The sequence below is a fragment of the Sceloporus undulatus genome, chromosome 6, assembly GCF_019175285.1.
Source record: "Sceloporus undulatus isolate JIND9_A2432 ecotype Alabama chromosome 6, SceUnd_v1.1, whole genome shotgun sequence".
In the NCBI taxonomy this organism is placed as follows: Eukaryota; Metazoa; Chordata; class Lepidosauria; order Squamata; family Phrynosomatidae; genus Sceloporus; species Sceloporus undulatus.
Window position 1 is genome coordinate 74,746,402 of NC_056527.1, and position 25,090 is coordinate 74,771,491.

Consider the following 25,090-nt stretch of genomic DNA (forward strand, 5'->3'; position numbering starts at 1 on the left):
CGATTGCTTTGAAATTTTGACACAACGTTGCATTCAAATACATGCATGTTTTTATATGCCTACTATGTTTTTATATACCTACTATTATACAGTTGTCACACTTGTGACAGATAAAAATATGCCTTTTTTTTTTTAAGCATCATCTGTTGGACGTAAAAGCAACACGTAAAAGCTATACTAAATATTCGACGATTCCATTTCAATGTTTCCGGTTTACGTTCCATTTATGGTTTCCAAATTTCCAAGTTTATGATTCCATTTCAATGTTTCCAGGAATGCTTGCCCATAGGGGAGCATTGGGGAATGCATGCCCATAGGGAGACATTGAGAATTCCTTGCCCATAGAGAGACATCAGGGAATGCTTGCCCATAGGGGAGCATTGGGGAATGCTTGCCCATAGGGAGCCATTGGGGAATGCTTGCCCATAGAGAGACATCAGGGAATGCTTGCCCATAGGGGAGCATTGGGGAATGCATGCCCATAGGGAGACATTGAGAATTCCTTGCCCATAAAGAGACATCGGGGAATGCTTGCCCATAGGGAGCCATTGGGGAATGCTTGCCCATAGAGAGACATCAGGGAATGCTTGCCCATAGGGAGCCATTGGGGAATGCTTGCCCATAGAGAGACATCAGGGAATGCTTGCCCATAGGGAGACATTGGAAATTGCTTGCCCATAAAGAGACATTGGGGAATGCTTGCCCATAGGGAGGCATTGGGGAAACGTGTGCATTTTCTTTTCTTTCTTTTCCTTTTAACCAGACTGAGCCACGGCAAAACGTGGCCGAGTACTGCTATTTTATAAATAAAACAGCTATTTTAGTGACACTTGGGTTCCATTTTGGGGGAAAGGCAGAATATAGGTGCAATTAAATAAATAAATAAATAAATAAATAAGGACCACCTTGGTGAGATGTGAAGGAGAGGCCAACTTGTTACACCATTTGCAAATATGAACTCTAGTGCCAGTTCTCAAACTGCTTCCTTCCCTTGCCATGGACAGATAGAATGAAAGGTTGCATTAGGAAACTACACTGAATGGAACTTGCCTGACCAGAGCAGAAACAATGTCTCTCTAAAAAAGAAGTATAACTGGCCAGTCCACTTTTGCTTAGTGAAAGTTTGACCCTGGTTCTGTTTAGTTCTTATTTGTTTAGACTTCTAACCATCGTCACATGGATATCACAAATAAAATCCCTCGCTAATAATGTACACAGAATCAGCCTTAAATGACCAACTATTACACAAAGAGCAAAAGGCAAAGAAAACTGTATACCACTTTCCAGGTAAAAACACCACATCACATTGGATATTATGGACATCAATGGCTTTCAGAAATATTAAGCTGCTTATCTTTTTGCCCCCATTCTAAGTAAAGAACTCATTAAAACTCACTGAAAAAATGTTTCTGACTGGGGTCATAGACATAATTGTTCTTTGTAGCCTTCAAAATTCCACATTCTGAATGAATTCCACATTCTGTACACCAGGTCATATGAGGACTCTCCAGTCTGGTGCAGTAAAACAACTGGTGTGATTAACTAAATGTGATTTCAAAGCTTTTTAAAAGAAACACTTCATTATTATTATTTTTAAAAATTGTTTGAGTGGTGCTTTACTATGCAAGGAGAGCCTTATGTGGGATGCCCTCTGGATGCTTCCCTGAAACTGTGACATTGAATCATAGCTTGGAAAGGCAAAGCAAATGCTTTTCATGCTCAGATCCAAGGTCACCAGCATCTTGGGTAGAAGGCATGGAAAAGACCTCTGATCTCTTGAAGAGCTACTGTGGTTCATAATGGACAAAGCTGAACTTCATGGACTACGGCCTGTTACAGACTGCCAAAATAAAGCTGCTTTGGGTCTCTTTGGATGTACGCTATTTAAATGATGCATGGGTCCTAAAAGTCCGGAGGTTGCACCAAAGCCACACTCCATTCCTAAGCACTGGAGGGCAGCTTTTGGTGCAGCTTCTGGACTCTTAGGACCCATGCATCATTTAAATAGCATACTCCCAAAGAGACCCAAAGCAGCTTTATTTTGGCAGTCTGTAACAGGCCATCGTTTCAGTACATAATACAGCTTTTGTTCAAATGTATGCTGCTTTGCCACAAGGCACACAGGGTGACTGGTGTACCATAAGTTACATAATGTGTGAATCAGTGTGTCTCGTCTTGCTACTGGGCAAGTGGGGTTGTATGTACAGTACTTCAGTAGAGACGTCACATCGCACGCCACACCACAAGTATAGGGTAAAACCATTGATGCTTCACATGTGTTAATGAATACTGATTTATATTTCTTGTTTATTTCAGTGACTAATATTGTATTCCAAGGCACAGCTCAGTGTACAAGAAAACAAGTACACTGTAGGTATCACACAAGTACAGAAACAATACAGCATGTGAGAGACGTCTCAGATCTTCATGTCTTGAAAAAAATATGCTTGAAAGAGTGTAGGCAATATCTGGGGAATCTCACAAGCCATTTTCATGGGTCTTCAGTGTCCTTTATCAGTAGATGCTAACTAAGAAGTAAGGAGAGGGCAAGGCAGGAGAAAGGCATATTAACAGAAGGCTGGATAGTAAGTATTAGTTTGAAAACTGGTCTGGGACTCCAGGAGATCAGGGTTTGAATCTTGCTCAGCCATGAAGCCCATAGGTAACCCTGGGCAAGTCACACTTTCTCAGCCTGAGAGAAAGGCAATGGCAAACTCCCTCTATGGAAATCTTGCCAGAAATCTTGATAGAATTGCCAGAAGTCATATTAAAGTTAAAAACTGCAACTTCATTGCAGAAATAATACAGCTTGACACCCCTTTACTTGCCATAGGATTCTGGGATTTGTAGTTTGTTGTGGCCCCAGAGCTCTCTGGCAGAGAAGGCTAAAAATCTCACAAAACTATAAATCCCAGAATTTTATAGCATTGAGCCATGGCAGTTAAAGTGATATCAAACTGCTTTATTTCAGCAAGGCCAAAGGCATATAATAACAGAAAGACACTTGTATTTACTAAACCTATTCAACAGCTCAGCAGAGGCCCTAAGAGGGCTGCCACAATTAATAGAGAAACTCAACATAATGGCTCCCGGTTCAGTTTTTTTTCCCCTTTCTTTCCACACAGTTCTGTTCATTTTTTTTCTTTAAGTGGGAAAAAGCATTATAACAATCAATAAAGGCAGTGCTAGAAAATTAGGAGAAAAATCAAATTCAACTGCTTGATATACTAACAGTAAACTCTAGATAAAATGCAAAATTATAATTGGAACCTAATGGAACAGCCTCCACCATTTCACAGATGAAAATCATGGTGTGTATGTGGCCAAAAAATATTAGCATGCAGTCAAGATAGCTAAAGTTACTGATGATGAAGTACACACAAAGTAGGAGAGGCTGTAGCATTTTGCTTTTGCCTAAGCCTACTGGGAAGGCAGGGCCTAATTACCTTAAAAAACATCAGATCCTGTCTGATCTTGGAAGCATCAGCCCTGGTTAGTACCTGGATGGGAGAATATCAGATGCTGCGGGGTATATTTCAGAGGAAGGAAATGGCAAAGTCGCCTCTGAATATTCCTTGCCTAAGAAAACCCCCATTAAATTCATGGGGTAGGCAACGTGGAAGCTCATACACACACATGCTGAGAAGGACAAGGCTCAGCCCTGTCAGTGTTATCAGCACAAGCCAAATAAAATGTCATCCCCTCCCTATCCCCAAAGCAACTAGTCTAGATGACGCAAGGTCCAATCTCTGGTTCTGGTGCAAACTGGATAACATACAGACAGTTCAGCACCAAAACCAAGGTATGCTCTCCTTGCAACAGTTTAAAATAAACCACCTTTTGCTATGGATCTTGTCTCCATTGTGATGAGCTGTTTGCAATGTGTGCTGCTGTGCCAGCTGCCACCACTGCCATTGGCATGAGTTGCTTGCTCTGAGGTCAGAATGAGGCACCCAGCCATTTGATCATGCCAGCAGTGGCAGTGCTGGCAAGCTGGCACAGCAAGACAAATGTGGAAACAGTCACTTGGCAAGATAATGGGGGGACTTCAAGTTGTATTCTGGATGATTTATTCCGACCCATGTTGACCTGGCCACCATCTCATCTCTGTTACCCAAAAAGGTGGGTGTACTGAGAGGTGCAACAACTGTGTCAGCTTCCCTTTTAAATGTTAAAGAATTGCTTGGCTCAAAGAAGCTTGAGAGAGGCTGGGAAATGTTGATGATTGTTTTCACCTATTTATACCAATGCGGAAGACTCTAATGTTGGTAAATAACGAAGATTTTTAGTTAGGAATATGCTTGAGTGCAATCGAACGCACGATCATAATTCAAACAGATACAGCATCCAGAGTTAACTGAAATAGAGGTATGGAAATTGGATAGAGGAGTTTTAGAGGTGCAGCGGGGGTAACATTTGCCTTCCGCTGGAAAGTGGGATGTGACTCCCATGGAGTCTCTGAGGGTGAATCTTGAACACTATGTGAACTGTGTACCAGTTGTGTGCATGGAGGGCTCATATTTATATCAGAGATATACGTCAAAGGGTGCTAGGTGCTATCTTGCAATGTAACAATTCCCTGGGTGGTCTTCCCAGGGAATTGACAATAGGAATCCAGAACAACTGATGGGATTAACATTGGAGTAACTAAAACACTGTTTGGATTTAGTACAAGCCCAAAATAGATGGGAAAGAAAGTTGGCTGAGAACACTGCAAGGGGTGGATAGTAAGTATTAGCTTACTCGCCTTTGCCTTTGTTCTAGAGAAGATATGTGGAGAGCCTAGGGGAGGGGAGAACGGAGCTATTACCAAACCCATTTAGCCTTAGTCTTAGTATTACCTGAGTCATTCACATGTATTTGGGTCTATGTATCCTTTCCATGGGAAAGTCTCCTGGTGTTCCAAAGGTCATCATGACTTCTTAGGAATAAGCGTATGTCCAGCTATAAATATATGGAGACCCCAATTGTAACACAGGATATGCAAGGTATGCTAACTTCCCCCACTGTTTGCAGCAATTTAAGCAAGTGGAGAGTGAAGGGCAACAGTGGAAAGAGGAGAGGGAAACTGGGACATTGTATCTTAACCATAAAGATGATGAAAGCAGCCCTTTGGTTACATGACTTGACTTTAAGCTACATTGAAATGAAATTTAAATAATTCACTTTATTCACAAACACTGGGAATGATGTTACCAGGCATATGGAATATTAAAAACGTGCTGGAAATCCATCTCGCAGAGGGTTTTTGAAATGAAAATCTTGCTATAATTGTCTTGTTGTAAACACACTAACTTCTACACTTTAAGTTCAGCTATGGGTTGGTATCCTCATACATATTAGGAAGTGAAATGGTTGCACACATGTGATAGACCTCACTTCTCTAAGGGTTATGTCCACATCCTGGCACTGTACAAACTGAGGAGTATCCATTATAACGGGACAAGCAGAGGACTAGTTATGGAAGCCTGCAAGCAGTTTTATTTGTATAGTGTCATGCAGATTGTTCCCAACCACCGAGTCTATAATGTAATAGGCTTTTGGCCACCCCAAAAATCCCTTTAGACAACTCTGGTCCCCCAAACTAATAATGAAGATTCATTTCTTTGCCAAAGAGTAAATCTTCAGATGGGTCTTAACCCATGTCCAACTGGACTTGTTCAGAGTTTTCTGCTGGCATTGCAGAAAGCTTTGCCCCACATTTTTCATCCCCTCCAGCTCTTTTGAGAACCACTGAGTTCTTTTCTGAGTTCTGAGAGGTTGCTCAGAAGCCTATTAGGAGCACATGTTCCACATGATAGTCACTTATGGTACTGGTTTAAATATCCTTACGAAGTGATATATGATTGCAGATTCAGCAACCATTTCAGTTGCCAATTATTAAAGAGTCCATTTGGCATAAATAGGGCGATGGAAGGAAGAAAATCTAAAATAGAAATGTATGTGTATGAGAGAGCAAGATATATATGACAATTTGTTATAGATTGTTGTTAATGTTCCATCTCAAATATAATTTGTCACTTTTTAATTTGGACCACACTTATGTTTCACAGCTACCCTTTAAACAATACTGAAGGTCCCCCCTTCAACATTGAAGAAAATGGTGGAACACCATTTACTACAAAAATGCCAGCAAGACATCACCATCACCACCATCATCACCACCATCACCATCCCAACTATGGAGCACTTGCCCCTCCTGACAGCAAAGATTCCGTAGCTTCCATTCCAAGCCCAAATAGTAAGTCTACTAAATTGTTATGATCTCGTAAGTGTTATGTTTGGGATGCAGTGAAACTGAACTGTGATGCCAAGTGTTTGGTCACAAAGAATTCTTCTTTCCAACAAGCAGGAAGAGACAGCACTCATCCAATATTGTTGTGTTTATATCTTTTTTCATGAAACAGTTTTTTAATGGATCTTTCTTGTGAACTTATTTTGTAATATCTTGATCTCCAATATTAATAATAATAATAATAATAATAATAATAATAATAATAATAATAATAATAATAATAATAATTTCTTGCCTCTCCCTGTGGATTGAGGTGGAATTACAGCAGTCAGCAAATTTCAACAATAAAAACATATCAAATACATAGCATAAAAATATACAATACTAACAGAGGTGAGATATTTTACAACAGGTTTGGTGGGTAGGCTCGCCAGAAGAGATTCTTGAAAGCATCTAAGGTGGTAATAAGATGGATCTCTTTCGGCAAATCATTCCACAACTTGGGGGCCATGGCAGAAAATGCTCTGTGGGAAGTGGTCACTAGCCTGGTTGTTACGTGATCTAGTGAGTTTTTCCCAGATATTTTGAGAGTGCGAGGTGGATTGTGTAGGTAGAGGCGTTCCCCTCAAGTAACTTGGGCCCAAGCCATTTAGGCTTTAAAGGTAATAACCAACACTTTGGCCCATTCCGCACGGGCCTTTGTGGCACCCCTGTCATGTGCTAGGGGTTGGCCGAGGACCTAGCATACATACTGGCCTCACCCCTAGCACGTGACGGGGGCGTAAAAATGGCCGCGCCCTATACACACAGGTGCGGCCATTTTTACGTGCCGGATGCTTAGCGTCCACACGTAGCATCGTGAAAATGACACATCGAGTGCGCCATTGGCACCTTGTCGCATCATTTCCACGATGCAATAAGAAGCACCATTTTGGCGCTTCTTTTAGCTGCGCCAGGAAGCCTCGCGGTTTGACCGCTGGGGCTTCTCGGCGCGGCTAATGACGGCACAGGCAGAGTGCCACTTTTTGGCGCTCTGTAACGCACCTTTGTATTGTGCCCAGAAGCTAATCAGCAGCCAGTGCAGAGATTTTAATATTGGTGTTATATGGTCAAACCTTGATGCTCCGGTGATCAATCTAGCTGCTGCACTTGGAACTAATTGAAGCTTCCGAAGTTGGTACAATGGTAGCCCCATGTAGAGTGCATTACAGAAATCGAAACGAGAGATTACCAGTGCAAGTACCACTGCTTCAAGGTCCTTGTTATATGTACAGTTTTTGTACAGTGACACTGCAAGGATATTCACAAGGGAAGGCATAACTTAATGATTTTTGTTCTCTGTCAAGAATTTTCATTTTTTTTTAAAGCTTGCCATTTAACTTTTAAAATGCAGTGCTATTAAATCTTGTACATCTTGCCCTCCACTTTGGAAAGGTGCCTTCGATTTTAGTATTATTTGTCACTTCCTCCTTGGTATGCCTCAATAATCTTCAATGCACAGTCTGTGAGAAGAGGGCCATCGAAGCAGAATTTTAAATACGGAATTGTGTTTGCTTGGATATTAAACATTTCTATAATTTGTCAAGCCTTCAAACGATTGGTTATTGTGTGCCTTCAAGTCTTTTCTGACTTAGGCAACCCTAAGGCAAATCTATCATGGGGTTTCCTTGGCAAGATTTGTTCAGAGGAAGTTTGTCTTTGCCTTCCTCTGAGGCTGAGACAGTGTGACTTGGCCTGGGATACTTCTGATCTTGCAACCTGTATTTGGCAAAGGACTTGTTCTTACCCTGTCATTTAGAAAAAAATCTAAAAATCTGGTGCAAAAAACTTTTGCTAGCCCAATGTTAAAGTGCGGTTAAAATGGATGATGGATCTAAATGACTAATGAGACCCGAAGCAGCTAGATATGGCCTGAGAAAGAGAGAGCCTTTAACCCACTGGGCTGTCCTGAACGTACTCTCTACTACCATTATTAAGTTGAATCCTATGATTATATTCAGCAGGTCAAGGAACAGCAACAGTGCTTAATGCTAGATAACCAATAATCTATAGCATCACATTTTAAAACTTACTTTTTACAAATGTGACACACAGCTATATTATCAAAAGGGAATTAACCAAAATGTGAAAGTCAGTTTTGTGCCAAAAGTAGTTTGTTTTTTAAAAAAATTTTTTTTGCAGATTTTTGTACTTTGCTTTCAGGCTGTTTTTCTTTCCTAATTTTGGGCATCCAGGAGCTCCTCGCCATTATGAAGATGGTTCTCCCTATTTAAAAAAGATGGAAGTGGAGACTGTGAAAGTAGTAAGACCATGGCCAGCTCTGCACATCCATGTCAATAAGGTACAACACAGAAGTATGTGTTTGGAAATGCCTTCAGCGAAATGTCTCTGATGCAGTTGAGAAGTGTTTGTGGGGATGGGAATCAATCAACTGCAGTGATCAGGGGATGAGGCTGCAAGGTTTCTCTGTCCATGCAACCAAGAGACTTGTTAGCTTTTAACCTCTGCTGCCATATTGTCCCAGGGACCTCACTGTACTTCCTCATGGGAAGATATTGTTTATGGCAGAAAAAGTACAACGGTTCATTCTGGAACACTACCCCTTAATGCCTCCATTCTCCTCTGACAAGAATTGACACAACACCACTTCCACTTGTCATTTTTGAGTGGGATTGATGAGGAATATTGAGGTATTGGGGCTTCTTATGGGATGTGTAGCCAGCAAAGGATTTCAGGGAAATGTTTGGCTCCTGGACCCCACGTAGTTGCCTACCCCTGTTCTAGAACATTCTAAGGCCAGTATTGTGGTGGTAGGTTACACTGGGGTAACAGTCCATTATGCTGCTGTGAGACACTTTTCTAGGAACTGTGGGCTGGAACAGATGGGCAAGAAAGAGTGGCCCAAGACCACACTGGCCAAAAGTGGGCCTAAACCCTGCTGACCACATGGCCTGCTCCCAAGGCAGGGGCTAACAGGAGTCGGATTATCCAAGCTCCTTTTTGCTCCAGCCCAAAAGACTGGACCGTGACTTTGGCATGGCTTCCGGCTGCTTTGAAGGCATGCGTCTTATAATCGACATGCCTCCAAAGTGGCCAGGCTTCATTCTGCACTTCTGTTTCAGCCCTGTGTGTTAAGCCACAGAGCGGTGGGAGCAAAAACTTTTGGATGACAAAGCCATCCTGCTAATTCGCAGGATGCTTAGCCACTAGCAGAGCAGCCTTTTCTCCTAATGGCTAACACTACCACTGCCCTTCCCTTATCATTACAGCACCTGCACCCACTTTGCTTCATGCCATCTACACTGACACCCCCTCCTCTGCTAGCATAGCTACATCAGCCAGTAGGATAATGGTTTATTCTCATGTTTAAACCTGATTTTTGCTCTGGTCCATTTTGTCTGAACTCAACCCTGTTTTAGGTTGCAGCCCATTTACCTATCATATAATTTTGTTTCTCTGGATTCTGCTTCTTTATAGTGCAGAACGGGATGCAGCTGACAAGTCATAGGACCCTTTCACATCATACAGTTATTCACAATGATTCCACTGTAATTGCCATGATTTCATCCTATAGTATTCGGGAGTTTATAGTTTAAGAAGGAGCACTGAGCATGCTCACCCACCAAACCATGCCAAACTACAAACCCCAGGACTCTGGGTATTAAGACATAAGAGACCATGGACGTTTTACCTTCCCAGTTTTCCTTCCATATTTAATTGAAAAGTATTTGGCTCCACTTCTTCTGTCTTACTTCTTCCCTTTGCCCTCAATATCCCTATATTTAATAGTAGCTAGATCTGGTTTCCTTTCCTGCCCTCACAGGCATAAAATGTGAGAAGTACCCCATAATACACAAGAAAACTTTTCAGTATTATAGGATATAGTCTTCAAGCCAAATACAACTTCATCCATGTAACCAGAAGTCGACTTTCAGGCTCCAAGCTGAGGTCACTTCTGTTCTGTCACAGAGAATTACCAAGTTATGCCCCCGATCATTCAGAATATATGGCATTTTCCATTCTTTTTGCTTTATGTATGCCAGCATGATAGCTGATCTGTTGTTGTTGTTGTTGTAACTGCTGCTGCTGTATTACATTTCCTTTCTTTTATTTTGGTGTTCCCTGAAAATTCATCAGCAGGTATTAGGGAAGTAGAAATTGCCCTCGGTCTACAGGTCTTCTGGCTGGATGAGTCTTCTGGCTGCTGGGTGATCTTACTGTCCCTTTTTGTCCAACCATTAATTGAATACACACACACACACACCAGCATCCTTGTACATATAATTTTAAAGGTGCACAAAAGAGGATGCATGTAATTTAGCATCTTAAGTACTTTAGATGGTGTGCTTAAAGGAGTGACTCCTTGCATCTTACCTTCCTGTCTGTAAGTGTCTGTGTAGTGTCTGTGTTTGTTTATGAAATGATAGGAATACTCAAAGGCAAGGCAATGGTGGATGGGAGACTTCTTCATCACACCTACCAAGAGTACCTGTCCCCTCCCCACCATAACATTTTGTAAAAGCATTTATGGATGTTTCTGCATATCTTTTAACAACCAGATATTGTAATGTTCAAATTTGTCTCTTGACTTGACTGGCTTCTCAGTAACTGGGATGGACCACGAAAACACAGGAACCACTATGCTAGATCAGACTTATCTTGTCCAGCATTCTGTTTGCCAATGCTGCAAATTTTGATATGTATGCTCTCATCCTGACATGTCTAATACCCATGTTCCAAAGGACAGCCCCACAGCTGCATAGATTAGTACCAAAAACCTAATTTTAGCAGTGTTCATTTCCACCAGGGACAGAACTCTTGTAAAGGTGATGGATCCCAATTACCGATTCAAGGCCAAGCCTTCCCAAAATACTTTGCTTTAAAAATCGATAGCTCACAAAAATATATTGTTGCTGAAAATAATCCATTCCCTAACCTACATTGTGCTGGAAACAGTAGCATGACTGTTATGGAGAGAACAAGGTAAATAGTACAAGAACTCAAAAGAGAGAATTCTACTGTCCTATGCAAAGAAGAGTGTCCTACAATTTGGTTTCAGTGGAATTCAATGGACTCCCCAGTGGCAAGAGAAACTCCTCTCTTCTAATCCTCAACCCTACACTGGTGATGTACTGAATACCCAGGCAGAGGGGTCTGGGAGAGACCATTTCTTCTGTCCAGGCCTCAGTAACGCAAACCTAGGTTGGCTGGTTTGTTTCATGAACAAACCATAGAATCGTAGAGTTGGAAGAGACCACAAGGGCCATCCAGTCCAACCTCCTGCCATGCAGGAAATCACAATCAAAGTATCCCCGACAGATGTTTAAAGACCTCCAGGGAAGGAGACTCCACTACACTTTGAGGGAGTGTGTTCCACTGTCGAACAGCCCTTATTGTCAGGAAGTTCCTCCGAATGTTGAGGTGGAATCTCTTTTCCCACAGTTTGCATCCATTGTTCTGGGTCCTGTTCTCTGGAGCAGCAGAAAAGAAGCTTGCTCCCTCCTCAATATGACATCCCTTCAAATATTGAAACAGGGCTGTCATATCACCTCTTAACCTTCTCTTCTCCAGGCTAAACATCCACAGCTCCCTAAAACATTCCTCATAAGACATGTTTTCCAAACCCTTCACCATTTTAGTCACCCTCCTTTGGACATGCTCCAGTTTCTCAATGTCCTTTTTGAATTGTGGTGCCCAGAACTGGACACAGTATTCCAGGTGAGGCCTGACCAGAGCAGAATAGAGTGGCATTATTACTTCCCTTGATCTATTGATACCGCCTAAAATTGCATTGGCCTTTTTAGCTGCCTCATCACACTGTTGACTCATGTTCAACTTGTGGTCTACTTGGACTCCTAGATCCCTTTCATGTGTAGTCTCCTTAAGCCAGGCATCCACCATCCTATACAGTACTTATGCATTTCATTTTTCTGTCATAAGTGCAGTACCTTACATTTTTCTGTGTTGAATATCATTTTGTTAGCTTTCGCCCAGCTTTCCAGTTTATTCAGATCATTTTGAATTGTGATCCTGGGGTGCTAGCTACTCCTCCTAATTTGGTGTCATCAATCAGAGATAAGTGTTGATTTCTTACTAAATGAACTGGCTTTAAGTAGCCAGATGGCCCCAGATAAAACTGACTCAACTGCTCTAGTTACCAAGGCATGGCAATTAGCAAAGGATGGTGGCAGCACATTTTAACAATCTCAGCCTTCTTCCCTTTGCCAGGCTTACCCATTCCTCTTTGCCACATCCTCTGGCATGTATCAATAGAAGAAATGTACCTCATCCTGCCCTCCGCAATGAACACAAACTGTTTGAGCATCTTCTCCTTTTTAAGAATTTCATACGGGCATTATTTACCATGAATTCCTCATATGCAACAATCCTTTTACTATGTCTGGAGAAAACATTTCTATTTTAAATTATACTTATTTGAACCGTATTGAAATCTCTGGCCTATAAGAAAGTTTTCCTTAATTACTGAATATCTGTATCCTATCCAATATTGTTTCCTCCTACATTATTGTCAGGGTGAAGAGAAGAAAACCTCAGAGAAAAGCCTTCACCATCATCCCTTGTCACCCTCCTCTGTACCTGAACATTTGAAATGTAACATCCTTAAAGCACAAGTGGATGCAGCTTTTCGAGTGAATGCTCAGGTATGTTTGCCATGACCTAAATATAATTGTTAGTCTTAACTGAAGTAGACCCATTGAAGCAATGCAATTTATATAACTATAGATCTACTATTCAGTCACTGTTTCAATGGGTCTATTCTAGTGTTTTTGGCAGTAGAATTTAGGAACATACAATTCATATTACTGCACTTTTCAACTCTCTGGTATTTCTGACTGTGGTCACCGTTTTATGACTGTAATGTCCAACCATCAGGACAACACAAGTAGAATATTCATACCACATCCCATACAGTACTTTTAAAAACTTGAGTCAGTTAACATGCTTTCAATGGCCAATTGCTGGCAGAAAGATAATACAGTCTGATGTCTTGATGTAACATCTATATGGAAACAGATTTGTTGTTAATTGCCATCAAGCCAGCTTCCATTTATGGTAACCCTATTAATGAGCAACCTCCAAGTCTTTTATGGACAGTTCAGACTTGATTTGCTCTTGGACACATTTATTTGTCTTTCTGGCTGTCCATGGTATCTGCAGAAATGCAAACAGATCTGGAGACAAATGCTCAGATCAAAAAGAAAGAATGTGTTCAAAATGGCAAATTGTTGCCTAATGATATAATATTGCAAGGGTGGGTAGAGTACAGCCCTCTAGATCAGCAGTTCCCAACCTGTGGGTCGCGACCCCTTTGAGGGTTGAACAACTCTTTCACAGGGGTCGCCTAAGATGACCGGAAAACACATAGGCCTGTTACAGACTGCCAAAATAAAGCTGCTTCGGGTCTCTTTGAAGGTATGCTGTTCAAATGATGCGTGCATCCTAAGAATCCGGAAGCTGCACCAAAGCTGCACTCCAGTGCTTAGGAATGGAGTGTGGCTTTGGTGCGACCTCCGGACTCTTAGGACCCATGCATCATTTAAATAGCATACCTCCAAGGAGACCTGAAGCAGCTTTATTTTGGCAGTCACAGGTCATAGAGTCATCCCTCCATATTCGTGGGGTTTATGGTTGGGGGTCACCACAACATGAGGAACTGTATTAAAGGGTCATGGCATTAGGAAGGTTGAGAACCACTGCTCTAGATGGTGCCAGAAGGGGAGTCTCTACATTCTTCACCATTAGCTATTCAAGCTAGGGCTTTTGGAAGTTTCAGTCCAGCATCATTTGGAGCCTTCGTTTGTTATTATGTCATTGCAAACTGAATCACTATGCAGTGATATAATTTAATTACTGGAATGGACATTGCTTACCTTTGGTTTGAATAGTGAAAGCATGAATAAAGTTGCCATTAAGTGTCCATGATCTCATTTCCATTTCTCTGTGGTCCAATGCTGCTGAAACCTGTGGGACAAAAGCATATTTCTCCCAAACAATGGAACACCTTGGATCAGGGTGATCCAGCCAAGCATTATGAGGTGGTACTCTGCTGTTCAAGAGAACTAACTGTCCATTTTGCTTTATTACACAAATCCTTCATGTGTCTTTGGACATGGATAGGATATTAAACACAAAGATGTGATATTGGGGCACAGAATGTCCAAGCCTATATGTAATAAAAGTAAAATATAATTCTGTCTCAAGGGAATTGTTAAAGAGGTATAAATGACTGGCCAACATTAGTCTTGGCTGGACTGTTGGTTGTCTTTAGGTGAACTATCCTGAGTAGGCCTCTTCAAAGGCATGAAATCTAGGAATATTGTGAAAGCTTTCCAGTGGCAGCTGGTGCCCCGTGGAGCTGATGGAACGTAGGGCAGATCAACAGATGAAGACACAACTCCACCTAGTTTTTTGTGGGTTTTTCGGGCTATGTGGCCATGTTCTAGAAGAGTTATTCCTGATGTTTCACCAGCATCTGTGCATGCTGAGCATGCTGGAGAAACATCAGGAATAAATTCTTCTAGAACATGGCCACATAGCCTGAAAAACCCACAAAAATCTATGGATGCCAGCCATGAAAGCCTTCGACTTCACAACTCCACCTAGGTTGCTACTCAAGCTCCTGCCTTGAAAAGTCTAAATAACTATTTCAGAGTTTGAAAAGGGCTGGGTGCTATCACAATTCTATGTGGAGAAGAAAATGTGCATGGCTTGCTCTAACACATACAGCTTTTTCTGTACGTTCATAAAAAAAGGTGCCATCATAAATTTGTCATTCTTCAAGGTGCCACAAGATGCTTTGTTGCTTGGAGAGCAACAGACTAATACATCAACTCCTCTGGAAATTAATTAAACAGTGTCCCACAGTCCCCAACCCTAGCCATTCTAATTTTACAGGTGTCTCTTTATGTTTCTAGTATAAACTATTATTACATTCAGAAAAGAACTTGTTTATCTAGGAAAGTAAGAGAACACATTTCTAAATAATGCAATTGATTTTGAAAGCTTAATCCTCAATCAAGCCACCACATATTTATAAAATACTCCATATTAGTAAAGCATATAAAATATGATAAAAGCTCAAGTATTTTAGGACATGATTGTCCCAGCAATGGTGACTCAAGAGCATTCATGTTCCCATGGATCCTCTTGTTTGCAAATTCAGTTTTGTTCCAGAGGTCATTTTCAGGATGTTTATGAAGTAATACTGAATGGACTTGTGTTTGCTAAACTTGTTTATCTGCCTTTTCCATTCACAGGTTCCTCCTCCACTTCCTTGTTTTTTCTTCTCACAGCTTGCCATGACACTTGAACTGGCAAATTACAGTTTGCAGATGAAACCATGCTCTGCAAGCCTTCTTGAAAACATTTTTAACATTATAGTTTTGAACTATCTGCCAGTCTGGATATCAAAGGCAGTAAAAAACAAGAAGTGGGTGGGAGAACTCTCACATAAGAGCAGAGGAGGGAGTACACATAAGAGCAGAGGAGGGAGTATGTGAGCCCTCAGCATATTCGTGACCAGTATCTAATGTTTTGAAGATTCAGATTGTAACCTTTGAACCCAGGGCCAAGCCTAATGTTTGTGCTATGTTTATGTATGCCATGGGTTGCCATAATTGTCCACTATTACCAGGGATAAAATGTAGGACAAATTCGAGACCAAACTGTAGGACAACTGCAGGACAAAACTCAGCCCAAAATGTAGGATATTTAAGATCCTCCATTTTTCTTAAATGTCCTACATTTTGGGCTGAGTTATGTCCTGCAGTTGTCTTACAGTTTGGTCTAGAATTTGTTCTACATTTTGTCCCTGGTAATACTGGACAATTATGGCAACCCGTTGGAAAATAAACATGGAAATATAGTGCAAAACAGACTTTTATATCTGTCAGGATCCTTGGATTTTGTGAGAATTATACATTATGAACATTTGAAACTATCATTTGAAATTATCCGGGATGGTCATTTATGCAGCTGCCTCCCTGAATTTATAGGAAGAGATCAAAGTTTGAAAGTTTTATTGTGATAACTTGTGTGTATAGTAAAAACAAGCCAGGAACCCTGATAATCTTGACACAGGGTTTTTAGGAGTAAGACAAGAACATTGACTGTAGTTAAATAATGTTCTGTCCCTTTCCCACTGCCACTGCATTTTTGCTCACAATAGTTTGTGATGCTCAGAAATTTGCTATTAGTCATCCCTTCAGATGAGCAATAATTCCAACTTCTCAGGAGTCATACACTGTGCAAATTAACTTGAAACACATTATTATGAGAGCTTCAACTCCCACCAACATCATGGTTACAATCAGTCCATCAGTGTTTATAATAATAGGATTTAATTCAGTTTGTTTAAAACTGATAAAAGGTTAAAAACTTACTAACGCTGGAAGACTAGGGATATGGTACAAGCAAGATGGACTGAGCACCAGAATAGCCATGGGAATGTGCAAAAATACAGATGGCTGAGTGAGATCACTCATATCCTTTTCTTATTGTCAGCACAACAGGATGATAAGAAGACTCTGCCTTACTGGGAGGCTACTGTTATGAAAGCAGTTTCTCAAGACTGCACTGCTATGTCTGTGACTCTGGTAGCCGTTTCTCAGGGAAGGCAGCAAAGCCCCTAATCACGGCCAGAAGTTCAAACAGCCCCACTGCATTAGAAGCCTTGTTTTTCACAAAGAGCCCTTCCACATTTGGTGTTTGCATGGCATTATCAGAAAGCTTGGGCTGCAGTCTTCATGGCTGGCATAACTATGCCAGTGTAGGCATAAGAGAAGGCACAGCGGCGGGTGTAAAAAAAGCTATGGGAGCCATGGCAGTAGGAAGTCAAATCCTTTCTTTGGTACTGGAGATGTCTTTCTCTGTCCCCCTGCCCCAACTGCCATTGCACATTGTTCCCCAAAACACCGGATGTCACGACAGAGCACAGTGTCAGCGTAAGTCACCAAGAGCTTCCAGCCACTGTAAGCTCCTGAGATGTTCATAAAGATTACCTGAATTTGTATGAATATGAACTGAGGTTGGATCTACACTGTAGAAATAATGCAGCTTGACATCACTGTAACTGCCATGGCTCCATCACACAGAAGCATGGGATTTGTAGTTTGGTGAGGCACCAGCACACTTTGGCAGAGGTTAAGGAGCTTGTAAAATTGCAAATCCCAGGATCCCATAGCATGGGGATACAGCACTTAAAGTGGTATCAAACTGCATTATTTCTACCAGTGTAGATGCACTCTGAGTCTGATAATCAGAAGCAGAAGTGGATTGCTTTGGGTATGGATATATAGTGGCTGCATCAAGGGTAAAATATATCAGATTAATTCTTTCGATGTCTTTCATTCCTGCTTTACCAATAATATAATGCAATATTTCCTATGCAAAAAAATAATTAGGAAACGCTAATGGAGCCACTGTCTCTCAGATATGTTTGCCTAAAGTATGCACTAAAATCAAACATCTTAGTCTTTGTTATACCAGCATACCACAAATTTTGGGTTTTGGTTATGCTGGTTATAGGTGAGATCACCCTTAATGGGAAGCAAACTCCACTGAAGACAGAGAGGCTAAAATGTTATTCATTTTAGCCTTGACTGAAATAGATTCACCATGAAAAATGATAATGATATTTGTCATGTCACATACAAGTGACATGGGAGCCCTCTCCACAAATAAGAATCCTCTCCTACCTATTTGCTATTCCACAGCAGGGAGGGGAGCTCCATGCTAATGGCCTTCAGAAGTGTAAATTGAGGCTATGGAGACTCCACAGACCAACATAGCAATAAGTCTTGACTTTGTCTATACCATACTAAATTACAGCTATTCTTTTAACAGGGTGAAAAAGAAGAAATGTCTTCAGCAAATCCTCCAAAGATTTCCAGCCTCCATGACCCTAATGTGAGGTCTGTTATTCCTTATTTGTATCAATTATGTTATCCAAATACTCAAGGAATGTCGTATATATTTGCCAAGGGCCCACAGATCTAGTTGCCAGTGGCAACCACTTATTCCCTGGATGCCTTGAACAAAGCTTATACACACGACTCAGAAAGGCAACTATCTTTCAGCAAGGTGTACATGAGAATCAATGTCCTCCTGCATCAAGCTGTAGAATACACATAGCAAGAGTACTGGGCTTTTGCTTGACCTTTGGGGAGAATTGAGATTCAGGATAACCGTCTCCTCCGAAGTTCAGTGGAACTAGATGATGTCCCTTCTCTGAATATTCTGGCATCCAAAGACAGCTTTGAAGGAGGAAGCTTATTCTACCAGTTTTTGCTGGTCTTTGCTGAAGGAAAGAAATTGCTGCTTCTTCCATTACACAAACTCCCAAAAGAAAGAGGAGACCTCAACCGTGGATGAACTAGGCCCACAATTTTAGCTGTTTATAATAAATAGTTCTAAAGATATACCACAATAAACAAGATCTAGCAGTGAGACCTATCAATTGTTCTCCAGTGGTCCACAGATTTGTACATAAATGACATTGTAATTTGTTGCTGAAATTCAAGCTAAATGCACTATCATCAATGAGAGAACAAACTAACAGCCCCAACAAACCACCATCAAAGACTGTCATCAGGGCTGAGTGGGGACACGGTGTCCACACGACGCACGCCCCGTCTCTGCCCCCATGCTGGCATGATGTTGTGCATCCCACCGCATGGCGGGTGGCATCATGGTGCTCCTCTGGTGCTGGGTCCAGGTGACGCAGTGCCAAAGGAGTGCCAAAAAGCCACAGCGCTAGTGGCTATGGCGCCCTTTCTGCGGCTACTTTTTGCTTTGTGGAAAGGCCAGGTGTGTAGTTGCCACAGTCTGTTCAGCCCCTAAATATACCATAGTGGAGAGGATAGTGAATGCCTTAGTCAGCACCACAGTCAATACAGGGCCTGCAGCCACCTTAGTCTTTGTGCGATTGGGGCCATGGCAGCTACACACTGCAATGTAGGAGGGATGAGAAAAGCATTTGTCAGGAATCCTGAACAGCCCCATAGACCCTTTACAGAATTTCTATGAGGACATCCACACATCCCTTTCTACAACTGAAGGAAAGTAGATGAATAGTATAGAGAAGGGTCCAGCAATGTTTCCAGTATTGTCCAATTTTCCAGCACTGGAGTATATCAAAATGTAGAATTAAGAGCTTGGAACATTGTTTTAAGTGATTCATCATTCAATGTCTGGGTTTGGTTTTTTTAAGTAACTTGTTAGCATTACTCATGGCTTGTTGTTAAAAAGACTGCTGTGTTAATAGCACATTCGTAACACATTTCTCCTAGTTGACTTTTTAATTTTAAAAATTGAAAACATCCCCTCCATGCAGCATTTCAAGAGTGATGGGGAAATATTACTTGTTACAATCTTCCGCATAACAATGCTACCAGTTCTTGCATTGTTTTTGGGGAAAAAATAACATTGCTTCACTGTTACTCCCCAAATTAACGCCTTACTGTTGACATGGCAGTACTTCTAAGCTTTATGTCTGTCCCTGATCTAGAAACCCATCAATCAGCTCAAAACCCTCACACAAATGGAAAAGATACCAGTTTTATATTTGGCTCCCCACTCCCCATAACAATGAAATCAAAGCAATTGATAAGACAGCTTTTGATACTTTCTATGCGTAACCAGGTTTACCTTTGGCTTCCCCTGAGGCTAAGAAAATGTGACTTGCACAAGGTTACTCAGTGGGTTTCCATTGCTGGTCAAGGATTTGAACCCTGGCCTCCAGAGATATACAGTAGTTCAAACCCCTACACAATGCTGATCTCACTTTCAGTCATTTGACATTATTGCTCATGGGGGGACATTTAACAAAGACTGGTTTGTTAGCTAATCAGTGGACCCTTGTTATACGCTGGGGTTTGGTTCCAAGATCCCCTGTGGATAACAAAATTTGTGTATGTTCAAGTCCCATTAAATATAATGACATAGCAAAATGGTGTCCCTTATAAATAATGGAAAATCAAGATTTGATATTTGAAATTTATACTTTTTTTGAACATTTTCAAATTTATACTTTTTTTGAACATGTTTGCATCCATGTATAAAAAATCTGTGTATAAGAAGGGCCAACTGTACTATGAAGCAAAATATGTATTGGTAAGTAAACAGCAGAAATCTGAACAGGCTACTAGGGGTCTTGCTTTGCTAATTTTTGACTGGGTTGAAAATTGATTTTATAGCATGTAGCTATAAACAAACGATTTTACTGAGCTTTGGCAGACTTTACTTTTTCAGTAGACTCATCTGTTTAAATTGTGGATGGGCAAGCTGTGGAGGTCTAAAGTGACTAGAGTGGGTTGTTAAGATGAACCATGAAATTCAGGAATTTATCACAGAAAGCTTGAAAAGTGAAATTAGAGCAGGATATTAATGCCCATCATCACACCTTATCACATGACATGTGTTTGTCTGGTAGCTAGTGTATACTTGTCCATTGCTCGAGCACTTCTTCTCATTGATGGGCAAAATCCATCAGTGCCTCCCAATTGTTCTGTTTTTCCACTGTTGATGCATATGTGATCAGTTCTTATCTGCAGGCAGTCACACGGTGCAAGTGGGAGTGTTTCTGCTCTCCCATCCAGTCTACAGCATCACGTCCTCACCACCAGCATCATTCTTGCTCAGGAATTAGGCTTTGAAACACACACACACCCTTCACCTAATGACAATGGCATTTTAAAAGCCTAACTGCAATGGGGGAGAGTTGGACTAATAATAGGGGGCAAATAGAGAGGGGAGGGGAGGGGAGGGGAAAAAAGAGAGAAAAGATTGGGAGTGATAGAGAGAAAGAAGGGAGATTATTGAATGGATTATATGTAAAAGCAGGAGGGGGGCAGAGAGAGAGAGGGGGGGGATGCAGTCATAGTGGGTACCCACTAAGGGACCAAAGAAAGAAGTCAAAGCCAATAGTAGACAGTGTCAACCAATTCAACTTCTGTCCCATTTCTCTTCCTCTGCAATCACAGCAGTACATTCCACATTTAGTATCAAACTGAACTAAACTAATCATTTTTGAGTTTGTTCGACAGGCTTCCAAACTAACATACTTGTCTATACTGCCTTTACCATTACAAAGTTTTAAAAATGGCAGAAAAGATGAATAATGCATTCTCATGGGCGTGTGTTCAGACTACACAGATGCATGTCTCATCATAAACATACACACACCTTAACACTTATAGAACACTGGTTCTCAAACTTGGCTGCCCAGATGTTGTACTTTAGTTTCCAGAAGCCTCAGCCAATTTGGCAAATGACTAGGGGTACTCAGAACTGTCATCCAAACATCTCTTAGACCAGTGGTTATCAACCTGTGGGTTGCGGCCTCTTTGGAGGTCAAACGACCCTTTCACAGGAGTTGCCTAACACACATATTTCCGATGGTGTTAGGAACTGAGACACCACCATTTTATGATTGTGGGTCACCACAACATGAGGAACTGTATTAAAGGGTCACGGAAGGTTGAGAACCACTGTCTTAGACAAAGGACCAGAATGCACTATTCTATGGTCATCTGCTAAAACTGGGTATGTTGAAGGCCTGTTCTTAGTTATTTTAGATGCAAGCTGATAGCCTCTCTTGTAATACATTGTAAAGTGGAACTAAAATAAATTTTAAACTGGCTGGCACTGGCAATCTGTTGCATAAATCTTCCCCTCAGCCATGCTTGAAGAAGAAGAATGGCAAAAGCAAAACAACCTGAGAGGTAACATGTTTGCTAAGGTCCATGTTGGAGCATTGCAGAAAGCATAGATTGATGTCTTCAGTGATCCTATTACCATGGAAGGAGGAATTGGAATTACATTACATATGCAAACATATTTCCCTGAATTTATGGGGTGTCGAGATTCCCATGAGATTTACTATTCCATTGGGAAAAGTCTCTGAGATCATCCGAAGTGCCCTGCTTACTAATTTCAACAGAGTGAGCACCTCTCTCTCTTTCTTTCTCACATACACATTCTTACACTCAAGGTCTTACAGGAGAGCCAGAAGGTATTCCTTTCACTGACCTCACTCCCATGCTCTTTTCTTTTTAGAAATGAAAGAGTCTCCCTTGTGTGTTTACTGTTCACAATTAAGACTACAGATCCATTCTTCAAAATGCAAAAAAATACCACACAAATATTGAGTACTTTTCTTCTTCCAACATCAAACAGGCTGGATAATAAGAGCTGATGGAAATCTTTCTTTCTGGTATCATCCATGAAACCCACAACAAAATACAACAAAGCAAAAACTTATTCTCCTTTCCTTACCAGAGTTCAGCTACAATCTCATCCAGACCATAAGGAAAATCCAGCTCGTCAGTACCATCAATATCAACTCAGTCCAGGCACTATACAGTATACTGTCATATATAGTCATGCAATGGCTAATGTGATTTCAGGAGCACAAGCTTTAGCAAGATCAGAACATTTTCTTCAGAAAACTAAAGTTATTCACAGCATAATGCTATCAAGGCTGAGGTACTTTCAGTTACAGAGTATATTAAAAGCACTTGGCAATTCAAATGTTTTTGCATACTTGCCACCACCACTACCCCTTGTCGTCAAATCAAAACATTCCTGTTCTCTTCCTTCCTGCTCTTTACCAAAACTTCCCATCAAATAGGACCTTGACAGTTCAAAGTGCAGGCTTTCTTCCAGCCTGGTATACACAGGCACTTTGTGGCATGGTTCTGGCGATTTTAGGGTTCAGGAGCACGCAGCGACCGCACGCTTCCCAACCCTAATGCGTACATAAGCCGGCATCATGGCGGCTTCCCATCCATACAGGATGAAGAAGGTCTCAGACACTATTTGTTAAAGTTCTTAAAATGACCTTCTAAAATACAGTGGTGCCTCGGGATACGAAATGATCGCGTTACGAAATTTCCGGGATACGAAAAAGTCAGATTGGCAAAAACTGTTTCGGGTTACGAAATATTTTTCGAGTTACGAAATTCATTTCGGTGCGAAATTCAAATGCTGCTATAGGCTTTCCAGTGCTAACGGAGTATTTCGGGTTACGAAATTTTCGGGTTACGAAAGGAATGGCGGAACGAATTAATTTCATATCCCGAGGCACCACTGTAGTAACAGTTGAGGGAGAGTAGGGTCCCAGGGCTGTTGGTACCTCAGCAGAGTCAATAGAGTGGGTCCTCCTTCCTATTCTCTTCTGCAATCCTACAAAAGAGCTCTACTAGTCTTTAATGAAAGGGATCTCATATTACAAAGTCTTATAAACCACCAACATTTATCAATGTGTACCTGGAGCTTCCAGTGCAAAAGCCATACTGTATTTACAAATGTATCAGTTTTCGTGATACCTGATTGTCAAGTATTAGGTTTTTAAGATTAATCTCCATCCCTCAGTTGATCCTCATTTGATTCATACTGGACTGAAGCCACCACCGTATAGCGACCAGACGTCACTGGCAGGAAGTGGCATCATGGTGGCACCCTTCCTGCTTCCGGCATCACAAAAAAGAAGCCGCTGTAGGCGGCTATTTTTGCAGCGAGTCTGTGCTGCAGCATGGGGATACTGCAGCACAGACACGGAGCAAAAACGGGTGTCATGGAGCCCCCCGTTTGTACAGCCCAATCCACTCAGCATCACCACTTGTGCAGCATAACCCATCATTCAGTTTTACAAATCATATTCGGAATTTATATCCAGCAAGCATGGCAGGACCTATGATCCTGTCACAGTAGTGCCTTTCTAAGTTACTGATGGGTCAATCTATTCAATAAAAAAATCCAACAGCAATCCCTGCCAATTTTTCCTTCTTACTCTCCTTGCTCTCTCTCCCACATTGCTTACCTATAAGAGAATGCCCTGGCCTTGAAAACATGCCTACATCTTTAGGAAAGAGGATGCTGTGAGTCTTATTAGAGAAGAATCTGCTTGTTGAACACCCCATACACAGGCTAGTTTCCCATGTAGAGAGAATCTCTCTCTTTTTTTTTTTTTTTTGGTATGGACTGGGGTAATAGCCATTCATAAGAGCTCCCTTCTAATGAAAGCAGTATAACCTAAAAATAGGTTTTTCCATTTAGTGAGAACTGAGTTAACTCACTCAGCTTTATCTAAGAATGCAACTGGATACTGCATGTCTATAGCAGTTTGATCCCACTTTAACTGTCATGTCTCCACTTACAGAATTGTGGGATTGATAGTCTGGTGAATGACTTCCAATTCACAATTACATTCACCTGAACTGTAGCACATTTGCTCTCTGGCAGAGAACTCTAAGCTCCTCCTCAAACTACAAATCCCAGGATTGTATAGGATGGAACTATGACAGTTAAAGTGGCATGAATATGCTATAATAGTACAGTGTAGATGTGTCTTAGATCATGTACATCTGAGAGTAGAGTTGGAGAGTCCTATCTGATCACAGCATAAAAGTAAGACTACTAACATAGGCAACCCCCGCCCCCCAGAAAACTAAAAAAATAAATAAATGATGCCACTAGGAGAATAGATGGAAATACAGACATAGCAAATGGGGAAATTATTTATTATAGCTACTATCACAATCCATACCATACCAAATTTTCTACAGCAAAAATCCTTTCCAAGTTGGTGCAGGTGGCCCCTGAAATGTGCTCCATACACCAAAGGGAATGAAGAAAGGAACATTTGCTGTTCCAAATGTCTGCTCTATTATTTTGATTTTCACTGCTGTCATTGTTTTTAATATCATCCGTCATGTGATACATTTGTTGACCCTCTGCTTTCATAGAAACACATACATTCATTTTATCAACAGTCTGGTGAGTTTTAGATGCCAAATGTTTAAACATTTGTCTGCAAGATTCTTTCCGTTTCAA

The 25,090-nt window shown here is 41.2% G+C and overlaps 1 protein-coding gene across 3 annotated transcripts in view; it reads left to right on the forward strand.

Annotated features, from left to right (window-relative positions):
• EPB41L4B (erythrocyte membrane protein band 4.1 like 4B) overlaps positions 1 to 25,090 on the forward strand; it is a 166,411-nt gene that overhangs the window by 118,132 nt on the left and 23,189 nt on the right. For all 3 annotated transcript variants that reach the window (XM_042472585.1, XM_042472586.1, XM_042472587.1), the window contains 4 exons: positions 6,054 to 6,241; positions 8,470 to 8,576; positions 12,769 to 12,897; positions 18,101 to 18,168. In XM_042472585.1, the coding sequence (XP_042328519.1) occupies positions 6,054 to 6,241; positions 8,470 to 8,576; positions 12,769 to 12,897; positions 18,101 to 18,168 (492 nt within the window). The remainder of the gene's footprint in view (positions 1 to 6,053; positions 6,242 to 8,469; positions 8,577 to 12,768; positions 12,898 to 18,100; positions 18,169 to 25,090) is intronic.